The sequence below is a fragment of the Neodiprion pinetum genome, chromosome 5 (assembly GCF_021155775.2).
Source record: "Neodiprion pinetum isolate iyNeoPine1 chromosome 5, iyNeoPine1.2, whole genome shotgun sequence".
Taxonomy (NCBI): domain Eukaryota; kingdom Metazoa; phylum Arthropoda; class Insecta; order Hymenoptera; family Diprionidae; genus Neodiprion; species Neodiprion pinetum.
In genome coordinates this window covers 20,529,824-20,552,905 of record NC_060236.1, presented here as the reverse complement: position 1 = coordinate 20,552,905, position 23,082 = coordinate 20,529,824, and the positions used below count along the sequence as shown (strand labels likewise).

General features: G+C 37.9%; 1 protein-coding gene across 12 annotated transcripts; it reads left to right on the top strand.

The window, feature by feature from the left end:
• The first annotated feature begins 352 nt into the window (after positions 1-352).
• On the top strand, positions 353-23,008 carry Adcy8 (adenylyl cyclase 78C). 12 transcript variants are annotated; one of them, XM_046625553.2, is made up of 21 exons: positions 481-1,170; positions 1,988-2,154; positions 4,085-4,194; positions 5,005-5,082; positions 8,601-8,878; positions 8,991-9,148; positions 9,536-9,725; positions 10,119-10,306; positions 11,308-11,500; positions 14,475-14,633; positions 14,915-15,144; positions 15,620-15,756; positions 16,252-16,588; positions 16,677-16,886; positions 16,996-17,093; positions 17,560-18,480; positions 18,952-19,189; positions 19,331-19,457; positions 19,524-19,630; positions 19,974-20,282; positions 20,578-23,008. In XM_046625553.2, the coding sequence occupies exons 4-21, from the start codon at positions 5,021-5,023 to the stop codon at positions 20,788-20,790; spliced, it is 4,155 nt and encodes a 1,384-aa protein (XP_046481509.1). In that variant the 5' UTR covers positions 481-1,170; positions 1,988-2,154; positions 4,085-4,194; positions 5,005-5,020; the 3' UTR covers positions 20,791-23,008. The 12 variants fall into 12 exon arrangements, with proteins under 12 accessions (XP_046481513.1, XP_046481509.1, XP_068992127.1 ...); XM_069136026.1 differs by lacking the exon at positions 4,085-4,194 and having other exon boundaries at positions 481-1,091; XM_069136025.1 differs by lacking the exon at positions 4,085-4,194.
• The last annotated feature ends 74 nt before the right edge of the window (positions 23,009-23,082 follow it).

Genomic DNA, 23,082 nt, shown 5'->3' with positions numbered 1-23,082 from the left:
TTTTCTTTCGCCATTGGGGGTTAGGAATTGACGTCAGTCGCGTAATTTCCGAAGGCTATCTCATACCTTATTTTTCTCACCCCGCCTATACACGGCAAACAGAATTTTCAGCAGTATGATCATGATTCACATGCGGTTGCGGATAAGTGGAATTCTCGAGTCTGATTGGCCAACGTGTGTGCGAGAGTGGCATTTTTTCTACAGCCAATGAGAGAGCGTGGTGAGCGCCGTTCGGCAGGCAAATCTGCCATACAGATACGCATCACGAAATGCGGTTGTGCAGGCGTCGAAGCACGTCAAAAGCGTGGAACTCGATCCTAGCCTCGGATCTTCTGCTCTTTTATACCGGACACACACAATTCGGTCGCTGTTGGGTGCGCGGCCGCTTTCAAGAACAACGACGCCGCCGCCGCCGCTGCCGCCGCCGTGGTTTAAAGTCTTGACTCTCCGATCACACCACGCTAGTTTATAGAGGTACGTGGTTCCGTCTATACGTATCCCTCTACCTATAATTCGCACGTCGAAAATCTTATTCGCCGGTCTGTCCTGGCACATTTCCTCGCGTCGACACCGTGAATTGTAACATAACGAAAAATTTTGTTTCTTTTAATTTATCATGTATTTCAAGGACCAAAAATTCATAGCGTGTAGTTTCGAATCTAATAAAATACCCTAGAAAGTTCACCGTCTTCACCTTCATCGTAGTTGTTTATTTTTTATGGTTTTCAGTCAGTTTCTTTCTCTTTTATTTACACTCTCAAGATCCTAGTTTATTTTTCCGATTTTTTTTTTTTTACTCTGCAATTTATTTTTATCTCCCTCATTTATTTACCCTCCTGCATGCCACTTGTAGTGTTTTTTCTGATTATACCAGACGTCTGTCTCATCGCGGTGCGATGTGTATTATACGACGTTGATGAAAAACGAAAACTTGAAAAGAACATCGATATTATATGAATGTTTGATTGATATTTGAATCATAATCACCGCACGTTTCATACAAAAGGTCTAATACAGTTAGTAATAATAAGAAATAACATTGATGATAATAACGACCATAACAATAATGATGATAAAGATCGCAACACAGTGTAAAAAACTGATTCTATTAATTGACGTGTTATTGTAACGAGATATAATCACAACCGGACGAGTTAGTTATTTTGTCTCGTATGTTTATTTACAATAATTACGTGCCTATACGCGTTTCTACACATTCTTTAGGAATGTTTCGGAACGTTATACAGTCTTATAGTTTGAAATGATATTATAAAATTTTTTGATCATGAAAACAATTGAGAACCAATATAGTTTTACCAATGTCATCGCTTCAACCAAAGAACAGACCAAATATTAACAAATTTAGAGAGATTGCATAATTATACTACGGTTTTATTTATTTATTAATGCCAGCAATGTTACGTTGCGATTTTAATCAATTAAAGCTAATTAATATTGCTGGTAAGTTATAGGTGGGTAGATTTTCAACGAAAGCATCGTTTCTAAAATCGTACCACATTATATCGTTCAGAAACCAAAAGACATATGAATGTTTACACAAACCGATCTATCAATTAGGCGAACCTAATGAAACACCGACGAACAAAGTGAGTGTGTAAGGAGGAAAAAAAGTCTATGAAAAAAAAAAAACTTGTGTTTCTTTAGTATTTCAAGCGGTGATATTGTGAAAATTCCATCGATCCTGGTAAACATCTGTGCGTAGTTGCATAGTTTTCAAAATTGTCGTTGTTCAATAAAAATAACGATCGTTCCGTTCACGTTCATTGGAACATCGACGCGTATAATAAATTATATTACACTCATATTTCGGTTTCAAAAATGTACGTCCCATACACTGCGCGTGCATATTGAATAACAGTCAATTGGATAATTTCACCCTCTTTGGTTTCGATTTTGACGCTGATTGCAATTAGTGCAATTCGATCGAATCAATTATAATTTTATAACACACTTTAACGCTGTACAGAAAAAATAGTGAAACAAACTAAACATTTGATCAACTAATGACAGGAATTGTTAGTGATATCGTTTTTTTGGCCGGTTGGACGTTTCAGTAAAACAGAGTAAAGTTCGTCACTATTCCCAAGTTACAGTGAAGTTGTGCTACCGCGGGCGTGAAATGTGTAGTACATGGTACGTATTACAATAGACCAATTATGTTTACCGTATACACATGTAAATACGCCGGCACTGCATATATGTATGCACAGCAATATTATGTGAAACGTCGAGACGTTATACCGTAGTTTGTTTGAATGAGCGAGGATCGAGTTATGCCACTGGCGAGCTCTAATGACGCGCGCCCGTTTACAATGACATTCAACTCTCGCATTATACCTACGCCATGTATACATCACATCACGTTGGCTATTCTCTTTTCTCTTATTTTCTCTTGTTTTCTCATCCCGTTGACAAACGTTCTATATTTGTTTGTTGGTCCATCTCACCTAAGTATATTATTGTAATTCTATTTACAACTCTAGATTTTCTTGTACGTAATGCACGGTTCAGTTTCTCTTAATTCTTATTCTTTTTCTTCTATTTCTTCAGAATAACGTAACTAGTCAAAATTATAATACCGACTGTATCATCCTCAGCTGTTGTACATGTATATTATTACTTTATACTTATTAGTAATTAAACGATTCAAACACATTTAAATATACACTTAGGGTATATAATATACATTATATACGTGTACAGATTGAACAATAAATACCAATTATACACGCTTGTATGCACAAGTGTACAATTTACATATTTCGAGTGTGAATTGTCATAACGAGCACGCCGGCGCGATGATATCTGCGATCCACACTTATTTATCTAACGTACATATACGGTATGCAGCTTTGACGAATGCGTCCGTAATTAAGTGTACATGGTTAGAGGCAATCAACGCGGTTACAACCATTTATTGTACTGTAACGGCGAAGAAATAATCGATTATATCCATCGAAGATTGAGCTTGTGTTATACCGTCGATAAAAAGGATTAATTGATTTTGATTTGGACCTATGGAATTGATGAAAGGATTTAGATTCTCATCGACGTACAAAAGATTTCTACATTTTTCCGCAACTGATGTACGAAATATATTTTTAAGTTTATTGACACTTACTGTCGAAGCAGGGCTTTCGCTACTTTTCAAAACCGTCGATGCTACGTGTGTATTTTTGTTATTTTTGAAACGTCTTAATAAATTTCAACGAAGACACCGAGAAAGTGTTTGATCAATGTTTCGAAAAATGTCTACAAAGTACCTTCAAATTTTTGTTCAAGTCTTGTATTATTTTGTAGATTTATTTGAGACGTCTGTATTTCTGTAAGTTTGTTTAAAAAAAAAAAAATTACACACATGCGTCCATAAAGCGTATGCGGTAAAAGACTTTAAAGACGTAGACTTCTTACGATGCACATAAATCGTTTTTGCATCGTTCAGAGGTGTTGAGTCAAATTGTTGAGTCGACATTGCACGGCTGACATGGACGTCTTATATTCAAGGAGTCTATAAACTGGCATTGAATCTATCTAAATACGTCTGTAGTGTGAATTTTTAGAATTTTTCAAAGACATCTGTGAGGATGCAACGTGTTTTGGTGGCGTATAAAATCGCAATAATAATACAACGTGACGCTTAATTATAACGATATATCAAAGTGATAGATATGTAATTGAATTTGCAAAAGCGTCGGTAGAGTAACTTGAGCATATTACGTGAAGAATAGTGTGTATCGTAGTAGTATGTTTGTACACACAGAGTAAATGCATTCCCGCCGCATTCATTTACTCGCAACTGACTGACTTGACTGCAGAGGATTATAAATATCTACTTTGTACGTAAGACGCGGTGCGCAGGGCACATAAACGTAGGTGTTCGCTGTGGCATCTTATGCTGACGGACGTGAATGAGTGCTAAAACAAGAACAGGAGTAGAAAAAAAAATAAATAAAAAAATAAAATATAAATAATAAACTTATCCGCCGAGCCAACCGCACACTGCAGATTCAAGTTGAATCGTCCAGACGTCTTCATTAATCTTATAATTAAATTTGTCCGATAGAATTCCCTGAGAATTTTTACACGCGGAAAGACTTCTTGTCCGAAAATATTGCCAACATCAGTATTTCTGACTTGAGACGTTTCAGGGAGGTCAATAAGACGTCGGGACAGGTGAAATAAGACATTGACACTTTTGTATTTGAAACTCGTTTTTTTGGTACTAATGCGATAACTGAAAATAATCTTGCTAATTTTATTAATAGATCCCAATTATACGTTTTTTTTCCTAATCAAACAACCCAGTTTTGCTATCTTATAGGTTAATACGTTGAGTTATTTGCATAATTGGCGCCTTTCCGAATATTTCAGCAACGTGTTATGTCAGGTTCAGAATAAGTCTTGCTAACCTTATTTATGAAGATGAAGTTTGTCGAAAATCCGGTCAGGAAGAAGAAAGTTTAATACTTTGAAAGACGTAAGAATAAAAATCGACGTTTCGGCCGGGCCCTGCCGACCATCCTCAGGAATAATTTAAAAAATGACGACCAGTACATGCTTGGGTGTTGTTAGTAGTACAGCATTTCGGATGGAAGACTTTATTTATTTATTTATTTTTTTCTTGGCGATGTCAACGAGACATCGGAATCGGTGACATGATAGTTTAAACTTTTTCATTCGGAAAGACGTCTTGAGGACTAACGTACTAGCTGAAAACCATTTTGTATATTTAACAAGACTCCAGAACGGTTTTTCTAACTAAACAATATCGTTTGGTAGTTAGGTTAATATTTCGAGTTCTGTTGCATAATTGGACGATTCAAGACGCGGGCTTTCAATACGTCTTAAGAACGATACGTCTTGTGTTATTAATTCAGAACGCGTACGCTTGTGACGGAGTGTACAATTTCTATAATACACCACTTAGGGATACGAGCAAGCCGGCTAATTGAATCGTTGTGTACCTGTATTGTTCCATTACAGATATTCGAGTGGGATAATGATTACGGAGCAGACCTGGAGCATGATGCTTGACTGCAGTGACGGTTCAAGCGTTAGCGAGTGAGCAAAATTATACCTAATTACATCTTCATCCATTATTGACATCGTATTTAATATGCCCCGTCATTCATTGATCATTATGCAGTACGCGTGTACCACAAATACATACAAATTACTTGTAATATTAGGGATATTAAGGATGGTCTAGTAACAGCCTGGTAGGAAATGGAGAAACAGGATAAAAAAATTATAAATTCATTCCACGCAGGTCTTTAAAAGGCAATTATAACCGTCACATTTTATCGCTTCGAGTTTAATTTGAACGCTATCTCCGGAACAGGCTAAAAGAGAAAAAAAAACGAAAATGCTCAATTGCAGAATTGATCGACAACTTTGACGTAAATCGTGTCTAATTTTTCCATCATTCATTTTTCTACAAATTTCGGGTAACAGATTTTTTCACATTTATTTTTAGCCTCGTTTTAATTGTGCATAAATTTTTTATACACAACGTAAAAAAAATTTTACACAAGAACGGTCTTTTCTTTATTTCCCACTGTAATCAACCGAATTAAGCTAGAGCTAAAATGAAATTATCTATGTCAGACGATTTTTGGAAAATTTTGTAGTATCGATAGGCGTTAAAAAAAAATTATGGACGCGTTACCATATCTTGAAATTTCTCAAAGCATCGAACTTCTCGAGATGATATTCGCGGTACCTTTGAAACAAATTTTGCACAGCTCTTGCTTTTGCTCTCGAGAAAATATCGGTATGACCAAATTCAGCTGCGTTGCATATTTTTAAATTTTCTTACATTTTTTTGTTCCGTTTCGAGAGGATAATTTACATTATCCGTACGTTGTTCCCAGCTGCATATTTAAATTCTATTATACCTCGTCTTGTATACTCGCGATGGTATCTCGTCCTTGAACTCATTCCATGCTAAACTATATGACTTCGGTACTTATATTCCATGCATGGAAATATATATTATATAATTTCGAGATCATTCACAAAAGCAGACTGCACGTTTTCTCTGAATAATCGTTACTCTGCGCGACGATCTCCTTTTCGAAAGTCTTAAAAAAAAAAAAAAAAAAAAATTGCATAACACATCTGCCGCTTCTTTTCCACAATCTTTCCACATCATAAAGCATTCGTAGAATTTCTAATTTTCATGTATAATTTTCTCCTAAAATTCCTTCGCGTCAGTTTGTAGTTTTATTTCGTCTTCGTTATTCTCTTTTCTTTATATCGTATAATTTACGTGAGGTGTTACCATAATTTTATATTATATTACAAGGAAAAAAGTATTTCGCGGTAAATGAGGTTGAAGACAAGACAAATGAATGTTGTAAGCGTAAGTGAATTTTTCTATAAACCCACGTTTTTCGTTTCTTTTTTACACACACGCGCTTCATGGACGAAGTAATGATTTTTATTTTTGTAAAATATTCTCGACGAGATTCGTGATGTCTTTCACTCTGTTATTACAGACAAATGTATCACATGTCTCAATTGGGAATCACGTAGTTTATATAGTTGTATAGTATACCGGTCATATCAGATTTATGGATGAATTTTAGATGCGCGGGATAAATAGACAAGCGTATAATCGGCGCACCTTGGCATATTTTTATACGTATATAGCTTCTTACACACACCGATAATATCCAAGTATTGGGGACCGCAGGCATTAAATGCCGAAAATAAATTCACTTCGGGATATGCTGGAGTGGCACCCCCCTGCGGGGGATAAGTAATGGGTTAAACAACCAAAACGTTATTTTAGCTATACAAAACGTGTAGGAGTATAAGTACAAGTATATGGGTGTAAGTATGTGAGAGCTGATCATGTCCATATATCTTCTTCATTTCCTTGTACATACATATACGCACATAGCATGTATGTTTGTATAATATACATGTTATGTAGTAACACCGTAAAAACTTTATACATACGTCGAACAACCAAAAATAAAAAATATTCAGAGGTTAGTGTTATTTACGTACATGTATAATTATTCGCGGAAATTCCTCTGGATCGAAATTTTCTCCCCGATACTCAGTTATTATACATTCTGAACCTCTCGATTCTGCACGGTCAAAATCTAGGGGCCATTCAATTCGAAATTAAATGAACGATTTTAATTGGCTGACAATGATTTCGAATGATTTCTACGGATTTCCGATGTTACTCTTGATTTTCAATCATTTGCGAGTATTCAAGACGATTTCCAGTGAATTCCGGATCCGTTAGAATCGCAAAACATCACTGGAAATCAGTGCAAATCATTAAAAACGCTGGAAAATCGTTGAAAATCACTGAAAATCACTTGGTAAACTGGAAATCATCTGAAACATATCATTTGATTTAAACCGATACTTGCAATGATTTTCAGTGATTGCAGTTATCTCGACAGAATGTTCTTTATTTTGATGAATATATAAGTCCGTTAATAATAATAACAGTATTAATGATGGTGATAATAATAATAATGATAATTACTTCCGAACTCGCCATACCTTTTCGGATATGTCCCCATAAGCGACTAGCTTTTGCGGGGAGAGGGAGTGATGGATTAGTAACCATCATTATGCGGCAGCAGCCGACTCAAGATGTTCAATGAAAACATCCGTTTAATTCCTTCAATTTACAATTCGACTTACAACTGTTAGATTATTGATTTTTAAATAAACCGGCTATCGGTGCAAAATTTGCGTTTCGCAATTAATTGTTATTTCGATAAATTTTTAAGCTCGTATAAAGTAGTAACGTCGGAGATAACTTATAAATAAATAACTTGTTTATTTTTTTATTTTATTGTCAACAAAACAAGACTGACGTAGGGGCGACGATCTTTTAAATGGCCCGAATCAAAATTGTGCGTATACGATGATAAAGTCAAGCAACCGAACAGATTGCCATGTAGGTTGACAAAACAATGTTTTGTTTACTCACTGTAGTCATCAAAAATGAAGTTGTCAGTTGTTTCTTTAAGAACGATGGCGCGTTAATATTTTTCAGAATCTCTGCAAAAATCGAAAAATCATGTTTTCAGCCTTTTCTGACGATAATTTGAAAATAAAATTGAAGGTAGATCTGAACGAAAGCTGGAAACGTATTGGGCTGACAGTTTAGCTGCACTTCGAGCTTTGTTCAAAGTCTTTAGTTTACCATGTTCACCAATTATAGTATAGATACCGGCTTTATCAACATAAAAATATATGGAAAATGTATATTTTCAGCTAATTTTGGTATGCCAGAATAACACATTCAAGGGGTTCAAGGGGAATCTACGTGATCAGTGACGCGGTGACACAGAGGTCGTTAATAAAACTGATAACTCTCGCTAGGAGGTCGGATGTTAAAAAGATACAGTATCACGAACAGTTGCATTGACAACAAACCGATAGAGCTAGCTCTTGAAATTTTTCACAATAATTCGACACTGTTTTAATTTTGGGCTGATAAGAAGAACGATAAAAATAATAATTATCAATAAACAAGGTTGAAACGGACCAGTCTACGTATGCTTGTAATAGTAATTCGATTTACTTCCGCACCGATCTAGGCTACAGGGAATATCGCCGAGGAAACAGTTGTGGATAAAGGCGGTGAAAAAATTGACGTCCGAACGATTGGGAAGAGAGGCTTTGGCTGCGTGGGAAGATCCGAAAACCATAAGAAACGAAGGAGAGGATGACGATGGAGCTGGGACAGCTGGTGCTAATAAAATTTATTCGCAATCAGCGCGTGGAGATCAAAATGATGCGGATGATGAATCGTGCAGTGAGACGAAAGCCGACGAAGCACAACCGGTCCAGGACGAAGAAGCACAGGCTGAAAGAGGTGTTTTGCATTTCATGTCGGATATTTAAACGCTAGAATTTTCACTGTTGTAATGAAATGGAATTGAACAAGAATTAATCTGGCAACGTTTCGTTCTTTTGCAATTCCACAGACGTCTTCAAACGCGGTGTTTTGTACAAAGGGATATTCTGCCCGTCATTGACAAACAGCTTTCACAATAGACAGCTGGAAATATCCTATTTAAACTACTCGAACCGTCAACGACAAAAGTCGCTGATAATGCTGAACGTCATAGATCTCAGTCTGAAGGTAAGAGACGCTGTAATATGAGTGGAAATACCAATTTTCAGACACAAATCAATGAAAATCAGTCGCAGCATGTATAGAAAATCTTATTCGTTCAGAGCATTACAGATTCTCGACAAGCAAGCGTGTAGCGGAAATTGAGACGAGTTAAACGATATGTCACAAAGTGTGTTTTCGTCGAGGCAATCGCGTGTTATGCGCCTCAGAAGCTGCACAAGAATCTTGAACAACCCTTGTGCAGCATTCGGCGTTGACGATTCGAAATCGGTTCAATGGGAAGTATGCTTTGTGGCATATCGTTGAACTCGTCTCGACCTCTACACGTTGAATATTCGAAGAGCACTCAGTTCTGTAGAAAGAAATTATGCGTTTTGTTCATTGTGGCTCCAGATTGCTCTGATGACGATATGGCTGTGGCGTCGAAACAAAAATTCGGGCGGACTGATCGAGTCGCTCTCATGGATAATCTGTTGCGTAGTGGCGAACCTGGTTTTCTGCATATTGGGCTGGTGGCGCTGCTTTTCCAACAGATACCTCTACTGGGCATCGATATTCACGTTGCTCCTCGTCAACTCCCAGGGTACGAAGCTTCAGGTGCTCAATCCAAGACGGCATTAAAACTCCCCCATCACCTGCATGTCACCTAAAGTCATCTCCTGAGCTCAGAGTCGGAGTCGATTCACACTCTGGGGTGTTTCACTATCTCCTCTCGATAACTCATCCTACCACATTGCACTGCGGAGTGTAGACTGCATACACCCTGCGCTGGGGTTAGTAATTACTTGATAAATTGGACAGATATCCATTGGTATGTGACTCCCCCCTGCAGTTACGAACGAACTGACGTACGTTTTGAACTGTATCTGACATGATGCTGCGATCAATAAAATACATAGACATGCAGCCAGTTGTGCGGTTGAACCGTGTGCAGAGTTGGATTAACCATTGTGACAATATTGAACCTGATCGGCAGGTTACATCGGCGCGAGCTTCGGGTTTTCGACCCAGCAACGACTCGTTTGGTACATTCTGTTCGTGGTCTACGCTCCTTACGCGATGCTACCGCTGCCCCTGAGATGGTGCGTTATAGCCGGTTCTGGTACCGCTTTGGCGCACACGATAATGTCCGTGATAACGCTGAAGAGCGACAGCGCCGAATACGTAAGTTCAAAGGTCCGCGTGGTGAAGCTGGTGAAAATAATTTCTACGATATTCTGCGGAAGAACGGAGAATCGTGGCTATTCGTTATTTTCGAGACAATATTCGTAGAAGACGATTGAATTTTGGAAAAACTGCAATCGTCTGCAATTATCTACATCAAAATGAAAAATCAAACGCCTCGATCAAAAATTGAAATAATTAAAGCTCAGCGAGTATTTGTTAAAGGGTAAAAAACTTTTTTAAGAAATTATTTTGATCGCTAGTCTTCTACGACGAAAAACACATAACCACTGCTTCAGTGACCTCTTGTTTGGATAACTGTACGAGTTCATACGCGAACCTATAATTGAATTAGAAACAGTTATAGTTTCACGTAGATGATTAAAGAAAACTGAGAATTCTTACAAGTCTTGAGGACACTTACAACTCGAAAATAGAGAATTTTTTTTCTGCAGAATTTCGCAGAATAAGATAGGAATTTCTATGAATGATTCGCTATAAACTTAAAATGTCTATGAGAAAGTTTGAAATATTATTATTGAAACGTCGCTCGATGTCGCATCTCTCTTAGAAGGAAAACCCATAGCAGATAATCTATATTAACAATTAAGAGTCACTGCTCATTTCTAGGATTGATTTCGGCGGATTTAGAAAATCTGTTGTATACTTTTGAACTCACCTTGTCTCGATAGGTGAGTATTGTGAAAAAAGAACATGAATATTAGTTGTTTCTCTAACAATAAGATACGAATTGGGCGATGTTTTAATGAAGTTGATATCCATTTCATTGATTGAAAATAATTGCTAAAAAGCAAGCTAGTATGCAGCAACTATGTACGAAAAAACGTGTAATTCTACAAAAAATTTTATTCGTACACTAATACCGTGTTCCAAATGTTTTAAAAAATTGTGGAGATTTTCGTAAAAAATCATAGGAATTGTTTTTCACCAAGGGAGTGTTCAGTGACGTTTGTGTTCATAGAGCAGAGTATACGTTTCAGGATGAAGTCTGCTTCCCTCGTCTCCTCGCCACAAACGTCCTTTTATACGTGGCCGTAAATCTTGCCGGTATGTATACCAAGTATCTAACTGACAGGGGTCAGCGTCAGGCATTCCTGGAGACCCATCGCTCCCTTGAGACAAGACATCGGACACAAAACGAAAACAACAGGCAGGAAAAGCTGCTTCTTTCCGGTGAGCTGACACTTTTACCCAGGTATTTTCACTCCGACACATAAATCAGTCCGTTCTAAGTTCGGGGCTTATCACTCAGAGGTGTCATAAATTTGGCAACTGGACATAGAACTGTAAATCAAAGAAATTCAATCGTGACTTAGAAATTCTTTTCAAATCACAAGGAATCCATAGAGATTGTTTAAATTATTGGAAATCATGGCAAGTATTATTGCAAATCATATGATAAAAAATCGCACAGTCAGCATCCGGAAATCATCGAAATCGATGCAGGTCTTGCTGTAAACGATAAATACTTTCAATTCATAAATATTATATTCATTTATATCTCGTTACATGCTTTCATTTATCTTCAATTCATACAACAATTTCTGACTAATTCCCAGCGGTGTAGGTGATTTCTGCTGATTACATTAGTGATTTTTTGGAATTTCCCGTAATTTAACCGGTCCGAAAATCACTGAATATCGCATTGAGCGCTCTGAAATCATGGGAAATCAGAGATATCATTGGAAATGAATGAAAATCGGTCGAAATCAATGTTGACAAATTGGAACCATTCACTTGATTTTCAATTGATTAGCCTTTGGGCCCAAGTAGCCAGAAATAGTAAGTAAAAAAGACGGCAAAAAGTAAAAAATCGACCGATCCTCGTATCCATTAGCTTTCCATCATCACACGACATGCCTGTTTACTCCTCGTCAATTTCATCCCTGTCACTATTTGACGTTTAATGTGATCCGCGTTTCGTTCTGCCTATATATAATCGTTGAATCGTTGAAAAACTGTTGGTTCAAACAAAAACGCGTCTCGTATGATATACGTACCTAATAGAGTTTCAGAATTCAACAACAAACTTTGGTATTATGATTCTAGTAGTTTGGTAGAAAGACTTGAAAAAAATTTCACTCTTTTCAAATTTCCCTTCAATTAGACTTTGTATTTTGTTTCAATAGATCTCTATTTTTGGGGGTGTAAATTCCAAACCACCGGCGCTTTACGATTCATTCGCTCCCTGATTCAATGTAGGAGGGTATATAATAAAAAGGTACGAGGGTGCGATCGTAGGGGGTAAAATTTCGATGAAACCGTAACAACAACTGCTAACAAAAAAAAAAAAAAACTTCTCTTTGCATAACACCCGAAGTGAATGATTTTTTTCCTTGATTTTTAAAAACATGCAATACACGAGTGTGGGAATATAAATTTTATACGTACACCGGCAGCCCATTGGGGCTCTGCCCGCAAATATTTCCAAATGCTGCTTGCGGAAAAACTATTGGTCATAGCCATATGGACTCGCGGACTTGTTCCCGGAGCTTATCGAGACCTTGAAAACTCTCTAACATAACTTTCCTTCATCTGTAACAGTTTGGTCAGTATTCGCAAAATTGTGCGATCCCGCTTTCCACTTGGCTTATAAGTATCGTTGCACCACTGAAACTATTGATCTGTTTGTAACGAAATATCGGCCAGACCTTCCAGAAGATAGGCCAAGCCTGGCCAGACGTTTTAGCTATCCGCAGTAAAAAAATTTCGAAATCGGTTCGGCAGTTCTGGAGTTATAAGAGACAAACAGACAGAAAAACGTAGACTTTTATACGTATATACGGAGAAAAGATAATAATCATTCTACAGTACTTGTAACTAATATAAATTTCAGAACATGCTTAATACGGAATGCATAATTAGGAAAAAATCGAAGGTGCACGCGGTTGACAGAATTCCTGTTATTATTTACGGTTGCATGAAATACCGATGCTTTGTTATATGCATGTATCGCGGAGATTTAATCCCCATAGTCCTGTGTATGTACGTATATACATATGGTGTATCGGTGGCTGAGCGGCACCCCTAACTTGGTCTCAACGTCTCGTTGGAGAGTTACGTGAACCGTGTGACGAGTTCATCGAGGTGTTCTTCAAAGGGTCCGGCCCTCTCTCTATGCATATAGCTATAGCATACAACATATTTTCACCCGATTGCTCAACTCCTTGATTTACATACATAAATGCATACATGTATAATATGGGACAGTGTGCACACACAATGGTATGGATTGAAAAAAAATTTATATATGTATGAACCTCCCACATGTATTATACAATATGGATGCAGGAAAACAGGACTATGGACGATTTTCGACAAGAAAAATTATCTTTCACCTACTTAATACTGATCGATAATTTTTTAACCGATTTCCAGATTACAGGTTACTTCATTTTTCGCCGTTATCACGATTCTCCAACTTCAGATTATAACCGAGCAATTTCTTTTCTTATCGTTTAAAATTTTTAGAAATATCGTGTCTTTTCAATTCATCCTAGTCGGGAAATAATGTTTTACCCTTTGGTTATAGGGAATTCCATGCGAACCCAACCGACGTCTAACTCTGAATATTTTCGATTTTGTTCAAAAAATTTTCTACAATTGCCCCAACTCTCAAACAGTAACCTGAATTTTTTCAGATTTTCTATTCAACTGGTTGATTATTCATAATTATTGAGAGTGATTTCGGAAAGGACCTTTCTTAAAATTCTCAAAACGTGCATTTTCTTTTCAACTCATTTCAAGACCGGGCCCGTAATGGGCCGATTTTTTTGACTTTTTTTTTAGCACTTTTAGTGCTGCTGATCAACTAAAACATGAAGTTGATAAAAAAAAAAACGAAATAAAATGCGAAGATAAAATCAAAATGGCCGCCATTTGCACGCCTGCGAATGAATTTCGGCGTTAAAATTGTTATCGGGACTCAAAGATGATATTTTATTGGTTAATCGAGAGCAGAAAATTGGCAAAAATAATTGACCTATATTGGTCCACCTCGGAAAAATGCATTAGAACCCAGAGTTTAACAAAAATCTTGTAACACAGCGGCGCTGTAGTTCACCGTTGCAATACCTACATTGTACTTTCTTATAATGATAGGTTCTCATTCATCGAAAATAAATCAGGAACCAACATTCGATTTCAGTATTGCCGGACTTTGTTGCGAGGGAAATGATTCGCGACATCGCCAGAGAGGAGGAAAGGGGTGGAACCATCACGTTTACCCCGAATCAATTTCACAGAATATACATTCATCGGTACGAAAATGTTAGCATACTCTTTGCCGATATCAAGGGTTTCACAGGTAACGTTTTAAGCCGAAGTATATCATCTCATAGGTACACCTATATATTATTATCATCATTGTCGCCGTAACACACCCAAATATAATTATTTCTCGCAATTTTAATTAAATTCACAATTTATAACACAAAATGTGTACGTCCATTCAATGCTGGTGTTAAAATATCACATCGGAACGAGAGATTGGTTGTGCAAATATTTTCATCTAAATTCTTATTTTCCATTTCACCTGTTCACCTTTCCTTACCTGATATTCGATAACTAAACTCTGAATTTCTTCAGCATTGGCAAGTCAGTGCAGCGCCCAAGAACTGGTCAAAGTATTGAACGATCTGTTTGCAAGATTCGACAGACTTTCGTCAGAGAATCACTGTCTGCGCATAAAGCTTCTTGGAGACTGTTACTACTGCGTTTCCGGTCTACCCACGGCCAGAGTAGACCACGCGCATTGCTGCGTTGAAATGGGACTCAGAATGATAAAAGCGATTCGCGATGTCAGATACACAACTAAGGTATGTTTTTCTATGAATCATTGATTTGAATTCGAATTTACGTAGTCCTGAAGTCCGACGATTTCCCTAACGAAATACAAAAAATGGCTGGGACATTATTAAGAAGCGCTTAGATATTAATTTGTCATTTCAAATAGTTTTGAAAAAGAGAGAAAACCTGGTTTATTCGTAATTCGATTTTACTCTTCGCTGACAACGTTTATTATAAAAATTATCTTTCACAACATCATCATGTTGATATTGTCAAATATTTCTATTTTCAAAATTGATATGAATTGTGGTAAACGAATATCAATGTTAAGTTGATTATTCATTGATTATTACGATTATATTCATTTGACAGACATTCTATTTATAACTATTTATGACTTGAATTTAAAAAAAAGTATTGAATTTCGAACAGCCGTAATTAAAAATCGTTTCATAATAATATCAACACATATGGCATCGCGCTATAAATTTTTCCCGAATTCAGACTGATTTGAACATGCGAATCGGGATACATAGCGGTTCTGTTCTCTGCGGTGTCTTGGGACTTCGAAAATGGCAATTCGACGTCTGGTCCTATGATGTTACCCTCGCAAATCATCTTGAGAGCGGAGGAATACCAGGGCAAGTATTTTCGCAAAGTTGTGCGAAATTTTGGGCGAACATGGAATACAATCTTCGCGCTTTATACCAGACGCTCGCGAGTTTGAATTTTGAATTTCGAATACTGTACAAAGGGTATATTACAGGGAAAAGCGAAAGCTGTTCATTAAGATTTACAGCGACACATGGTGAATAAGATCCCATAACTATTCCGTTTTTATTACGAGTTATTTATTAAATTCTACCAAATGTAATGACAAAAAAATTGTTCCAAAATCATTGCTACCTTGGTGAATTATCTTCTTCATTAAAAATGAGTAAGGGATCAACTAAACAAGTTTCGGGGATCTGATACCTCATGGCGCTAGTGAGAATGTTACGCACTTTTGCACGGACTCTTGTGGTAGCTTCCATTTTTTGTTTTACAGTTTTCACTGTACAATTAGTTAAATACGAAAAAATGAACCCGTCAAAGATCTGAAACATGTGAATTGAAATTCTTTCTTCAACCTGTAGCCGAGTGCACATTTCACTCGATACCCTCAAGTGTTTGAACGACGTCTACGAGGTGGAGCCGGGCTACGGAGCGGACCGGGACAATTACCTGAAGAACAGGAACGTCGAGACGTATTTGATAAAGCAAATCGAGCCGTTGAGCACAAGGCGACGCTTTTCGTCAAGGCCAAAAGCGAGCAGTAATTCGGAGGACGAAGGGGTGAACGGAAAGAGTAGGAAGAGCTTTAAGGGAAGCAACGCAGGGCAGCTGCCGGGTAGAAACAGCAACTCTTCGGGGGCTGCGAATGTCGAGGAGGAAATCGGGGTCGATTGGACACCGGAAATACCATTCGAAAATGTGAGAGCATGAGCCGAAAAAATTTTCCACACGCTTCCGACTCGTCGCCGATCACCTTTTTTTGAATTCCGGTTATAAATTATTTCAGTTGAACAATGCCACTTCCATCAGCAATTTGGAGTCCGAATACCTCGAGGATGACGGCTCCGTTTCGAAAACCCGTAAAGCTGCATGTGGCACGACTGCGGAAAAATCTACGACCGATTTAGCGATAGAAACAGCGAGCAACAAGCGAATGAGATCGGCGAACGTCAACACCTGGACGCTTAGGTACAACGACGAAAGTTTGGAACTTAAGGTATAACAAAGATTTTTTCTTCAGCTTTTAACTGCACTGTTCGACGAGCTCCTTCATTTTTTAAAGCTACACATTTTTTATCGGACCATCGTTTTTACCCATGACACAGTTTGGACAATTGCGAGAGGACATGTTCAAGTCGAACATGATTTGCTGCTACGTGATATGGCTTTTCATCGCTGTATGTCAAGCAGTAATATCACCGAGGTGAGTGAATAGTGTTTATACATTTTCGATGAACATTCGGTTTGTCTATTATCAGAGATGTTTGATTACGACTTATTGTTAGTGTAAAATTAAGAATTCCGCAGTCCATGCAAGACTTAAAGATATGTCTCACAATTAGTGAGTGTAGAATCAATTATCCTAATACTTGAAGAATCTTTAAATAAAACTTATTCCCGTCCCATTTCACCCTATTGTTAAAATTAAATGTCCCAGTGCTCGGAAGATCTTTAAATAAGACTCGTAGTATCGAATTAGGTATCCTATTACTTGAATGAATTGACCGATGGTTGAGAATATTTTCGGAAACGTACGGATCGTGCTCACGATGTTTAGTTTATGGTTTCATCAATTTCCTCCGCGACCAATCACCGCCAACAACCCATTAAACAAAACCGAAGTAGATGATATGACTTTCGGCTAACGCAGTAAATTATTTGCGTTATAGTTGTTTACCACTTCTGATCTCCCTGGTTTTCACGACGTTCGTATTAACGGCGGCCTCGATACTGGTGATGGCCGAGGAGTTTAAGAGCCTGCCATCGATACTGCAGCACTTTTCCTCGGTACTGGCTCACGACAAACAGCGACGAACGGTCTTCATATGCTGCGTGATATCACTCATGGCGTTGACCTCAATGCTGAGCGTGATCGCGTGTCCTCGAGTCGACTGCAATAACGAAAAGACAAGTCCACTTCCGGTCCAGAAGAAGGGATCTCAGGAGCGACGTTCGGTGCCGGATGCCGGTGGCTCGTCGAGGAGCCTGGATGAGCTGATACTCAGCTTCCTTTCGGCGGCACTTCGAGACGACGTTGTGGCGAAGGAGGACAGGAGCAAGGGTGACTCGAAAAACCACTCCAAGGGGTCTGAGGGCGACGAAGCCATTGAGACTAGCAACATCGAGGTTAAACTGACCCACGTCGTCGACGGCCAGGCGAGTCCAGCCCACCGCAGAACCAGGAAGGAGATTTACAGGTTCTACAAGTACGAAAAGTACTCGAGGGACAAGTTGAGGCACCTGCACCATAACAAGCGGCTCAAAAATCCCCCGAGTTTGTCGAACGAAAGTCCGTCTACCAGGGGAAGACGAAAAGTCCCAACGAGGAAGATCATGTCAATATTTTCCGACAATGAAACCTCCATGGCAGCCATGCGGTCATCGTGCGAACCTGGCACGTGGATCGACTGCATGCATCCCGAGTACGCCGTCTTCACATGGATACTGTGCCTTGTCGCTCTCGCCTCTGCTCTAAAACTTTATTACCTTTTCAAAACCGCACTCGCTACTGTTATTGTACTCGTTTATGCTCTTCTTATACTCGTGCTGTACCGAGACTTGTTCACCGTACGAATTGACGAGGAGAACACGTGAGTTTGCACTATTTTCTTACATGATATATTATGCTCTTATTAGACTATGTTTGAATTATTATTACCATATTACTACCACGTTTGAAGGTCCGCAGACTTGTCAAAGTTTATTTGAAGTCATTTTAAGTTATATAGAATCGATTGAAACTAGTTTCGATTCTTAATGTCGTGTGTCGTCTTTGTCCTAAACTTGTTGACATTTCTTTTTCTTATCACAGGACGACTCTTCTATGCATCTCCGCTTCCTCTGTCTCATCGTCGTGTTCATTGTATCCATCATTATTTCCTTCAAATCATTCTCAACGCGTTCTTGCTGATCATGTCGTTCGTCATCGTTCTCAAGAACTTCTGCGACGTGTTCTAACTCTAGACGAGATCCTTCGTCATGATATTCCAACCTTTCTATCGTCCTGCATATCATCATTATGATAATCGTCTTCTTATCTTTGTTCTTCATAATTTTTTCAGCCGCGCTATACCGTTGTCAGCGCAGATGCTGATATTCCTCGGTGTCTTTCTTGTGATGGTCACGTATCATGGAAGGCTAGTCGAGGTGACATCGCGGTTGGATTTCCTCTGGAAACAGCAGGCTGAAAGGGAACTCTCCGACATGATCGAATCCCGGCACAACAACATGCAGCTGCTTAAGAATATCCTTCCAGACCATGTGGCGCATCATTTTCTAACACAGGACAGAGCGCCTGAGGTATGTAAGTGCAATTCGTAAACAAGAACAAAAAAAATAATACCGTTCGATCAAGTCAAGACTCCGTAAGATTTTTTGTTGCATCCAAATCACGGCACTTCAGAATACAAACGATGATTTTTTATTACTTGTCCCTTTCAGGAATTATACTCGCAGTCGCGGGACAAAGTCGGTGTGATGTTTGCGAGTGTGCCCAACTTCACGGAGTTCTATTCCGAGGACGTCAACAAAGGAATGGAGTGCATACGACTGTTGAATGAAATAATTGGTTAGTATTTGTCATTTGATAAGCCTGGACTTGAGATTTTTAATGAAATTGTCGACCGTTTTTCAGCTGACTTCGACGAACTTTTGGACGAGACGCGATTCCACTGCATAGAGAAGATAAAGACGGTCGGTGCAACCTACATGGCTGCTTCCGGTCTGAATCCTTGCCAAAAGGTGATTATAACATCTGTTTCATAAATTCGATGATTTACGTAATGATTTGTTGCGATATTTTTAATTGTCATAAATCGTAAAATACATGGATGGTTTTAGGTAAATTGTGCGACTAGAGAAGTATAGGCAACTTATTGTCAGTCCAAGCTGTGAGACTTTAGTTTTCTTTTACACAGAATCAATCTACTGGGAAGACGATATGCTGAAATAGTTCTTTTCAAATTGAATATGACTGGGTTTGAGCTGCGCATTTTTTGGTACCAGATTTCGCAGCGCCATATTTCCATTCCCAATGGAAACCGAAAATGACTAAAGATTGCTTATATCGTCTCCGGCATTGTAGAATAAGAACGTTGACGATATGGAGCACCTATGCAGACTGGTTGACTACGCGGTGGCAATGAGACTGCGGCTTCAGGACGTGAATATCCATTCTTTCAACAACTTTGACCTGAGAGTCGGCATCAGCTGTGGTCCGCTAGTCGGTGGTGTGATTGGAGCAAGAAAGCCGGTATTCGACATATGGGGGAACACCGTTAACGAAGCATCGCGTATGGACTCGACTGGCGAGATGGGGAAGATTCAAGTTCCTCGCGAAATAGCCGAGGTAATCCGAATACGGGCGTGGATAATACAATATGGCGTCGGAACGGTAAATCAGCTGATCGCTTCAGGCTTATTTTACAGAGATGCATGCACGGAAAGCGTCGTGCGAGCTGTTGGACTTCAATCTTGTGACACAATGTCGATGTAGAGTGCCATTTGCGATAAATAACCACTTTTATAAACAAATATGACGAAGCCGCTGGTGTGATATATTTCCTACCACCAGATGGCGTCTACTGATTAGTTGAGAATATTTTATGGGAAAAATCGAAAAATGTAGAATTTCGCGATTTTAACCTAATAATGATTTTTTTTCCACTTTCTTCTGTCTCTGTACTCAGTTCCTGATTGCACGTGGCTATCAGACCCAGAAACGAGGTATGATCGCGGTCAAGGGTAAGGGGACCATGGAGACATATTTCGTGCTAGGAAAAGGTGGCCTGAAATCAGAGGGGACGTCAAAATTGACGAGCAACTGCCGAAGTCTGGCTGCCGTTGTTTACGGAGTTGTTCAGGCTCGCAGGAAGCAGACGCGAGCTCTACGAAGAACCTGAACTCCACCATAGAAAATTAGAGATAATAAAAGCGTAATGAGTTTGATAGAAAAATATGAAGATTCAAGTTCTTCGTTTGGCGTTTTTTTTTTTCTTGAGGGTGATGCCGCTCGTTCGCTGCGCTATTTTCAACCAATCCTTCACTTAAAGATGATAACGATGACGATCACATTTGATGGTGAGTAAAAAAGTCAAAAAATAAATAGAGAAATCGAACTCATCACCCTATGAGTAGTGTGATAATTAAGTCAGGTATCAATTAAACGCTGAAAGAGATTTGCTGTAGGTCCGAGGTTCGGCCGAGACTCTTATTGATACCTGAACTCGCGCCGAAGTCTACGGTGGTAAAATCTATCTACATATAAATGTAACAAAATTCTATTGTGCCTTTTGATCATCTGAGATTTAAATAACAATCGCCAAAATTCATTTTTGGAAATTACATTTGCTTGAACGATTATTCTTGGATGTTATCAATTTTTACGAGTTATGAATTTTAATGCCACTATACAGCGAGATCTGGGAAATTAGTTTTCGTCACCATTTCTCAATACATATTATATATATATTTAGGTTTTGTTTTGATATAGTATATTTAACTTGTCTCTGACCCACCGCATCGGCCTGCCGAATATGCATCCTTTACTTTTGCGTATAATATTCTATTATCCGGTATACAATACTGCATATTATATAACACGTCATTGGTTACATGAGAAAGCAAGAATACATGTTATAAACGTAAATAAAACTGCAGTTATTGAGATTTTCATTTAAAATACGGATGCGCTCAGGATTCATACATTTATTAGGTACGTGTAAAATTTTGTTTCACTTCTTTAACGCTACGTGAATGATTGTGATAATTAGTTGTTCTTTATACTTTACATAATTTTCAATGAATAATAATTATTCATCGTTTCCCTATTCAAATATCATAAGTATAATGATACCGACAACTACGTGGTTTTATTTGATATAAGTGTCGAAGAAATAAACAAATATAAAAATATTTCATAACTTCAATGAAATATAAGAACAAGTTATTGATATTTATTTATATTCTTCGAGCACGTCGTAACACAAGCTCGTTACATGTATAGTTATCGGTACTCAATCCAAAAAGCAAAGAATAGACAAAAAAAGAATAAATCAAATTAATCAAAAGGAATCAAAGAAACGCCCCTATAATCGTATTTAAATATTTAGAGATAGTTTTTCAGATAGATTTTTGTCTAAAGTTTTAGTTTTTTCTCCTTTTTTTGCTTCACGTTTAGATTACTTGTCATGCGTGTATGTTACGTAAACGTGTATAATAAGTATTCTTAGTATACCTATATTAATACTCATTCTATACCATAATATGAATAATATTAAGTGTAAAATGTATAAAGATTATATGTGAAACGATATGTCTGTATGTAAGTTTGTATGTATTACCCCAAAGTAATGCATGAAATAAAATCGCGATTTGAATACATAAATATATAATATATGTGTAATATGATAACTTACAATAGGTATGTCATATGTATTATGTTGTTAGGAGTAATTAAAATTTGAAAAAAAGAAATTGCGAATGTCGTATAACGTGCGCTAGGATATTTGATTTATAATTTTAAATAAAACATCATTATACAGGGTGTTGAAAAAAGGTGGATACACCTGGATAGCCCGAAAACGAAGTAACTTAGAGATAAACTGATAATAGTTTCCCGAATGACCCCGGCGATGGTTAATACGTATTCGGACGTAAAATTTCCCGCTGAATCCAAATTCGAACGAAAAAATTAGGGTTTCCATTTAAAATTTCAAAGTTGGGCCTCATAAGGCCCCCCTGGGCCCATCTGGCCCAAAAACTAATATTATCATTGGATTTCCAGGGAAAAATTATTCGGGAATCTATTACCAGTTTATCTCTAAGTTACTTCGTTTTCGTGCTATCCAGGTGTATCCACCTTTTTTCAACACCCCGTATAACCCATTGAGTGATCATACTATAAAACATTTTATCTAAATTGATTCGCGACTTGTTGGCAAACTTCAAGAAAAATACAATAAATATTTGATAATCACAATGATAATAATAATTAATATAAAGTAAGCATATAAAACAAAATAGTGAATCTGATAAATCAATAGCCAATAACCCGAGGTACATTGCTTATGCCTCATCGTGAGTGGTGATTCCACTAACATCATTCTGTAGTAATGATCAATAAAAATTAATACAGGTATGATGGTATATTAGAGGCGATTCAGGTGCCCTTCAATTCTTTTATTTAGTGCTTC

What these genes read in the sequence shown, in the direction of transcription:
- Adcy8 (XM_046625557.2), top strand. Translation starts at nt 5,021, where the DNA reads ATGATTACGGAGCAGACCTGGAGCATGATGCTTGACTGCAGTGACGGT. An exon ending in CGGAAATACCATTCGAAAAT is followed by an intron (nt 16,589 to 16,676) that starts GTGAGAGCATGA and finishes AAATTATTTCAG; the next exon opens with TTGAACAATGCCACTTCCAT. An exon ending in TACAATATGGCGTCGGAACG is followed by an intron (nt 20,283 to 20,577) that starts GTAAATCAGCTG and finishes CTCTGTACTCAG; the next exon opens with TTCCTGATTGCACGTGGCTA.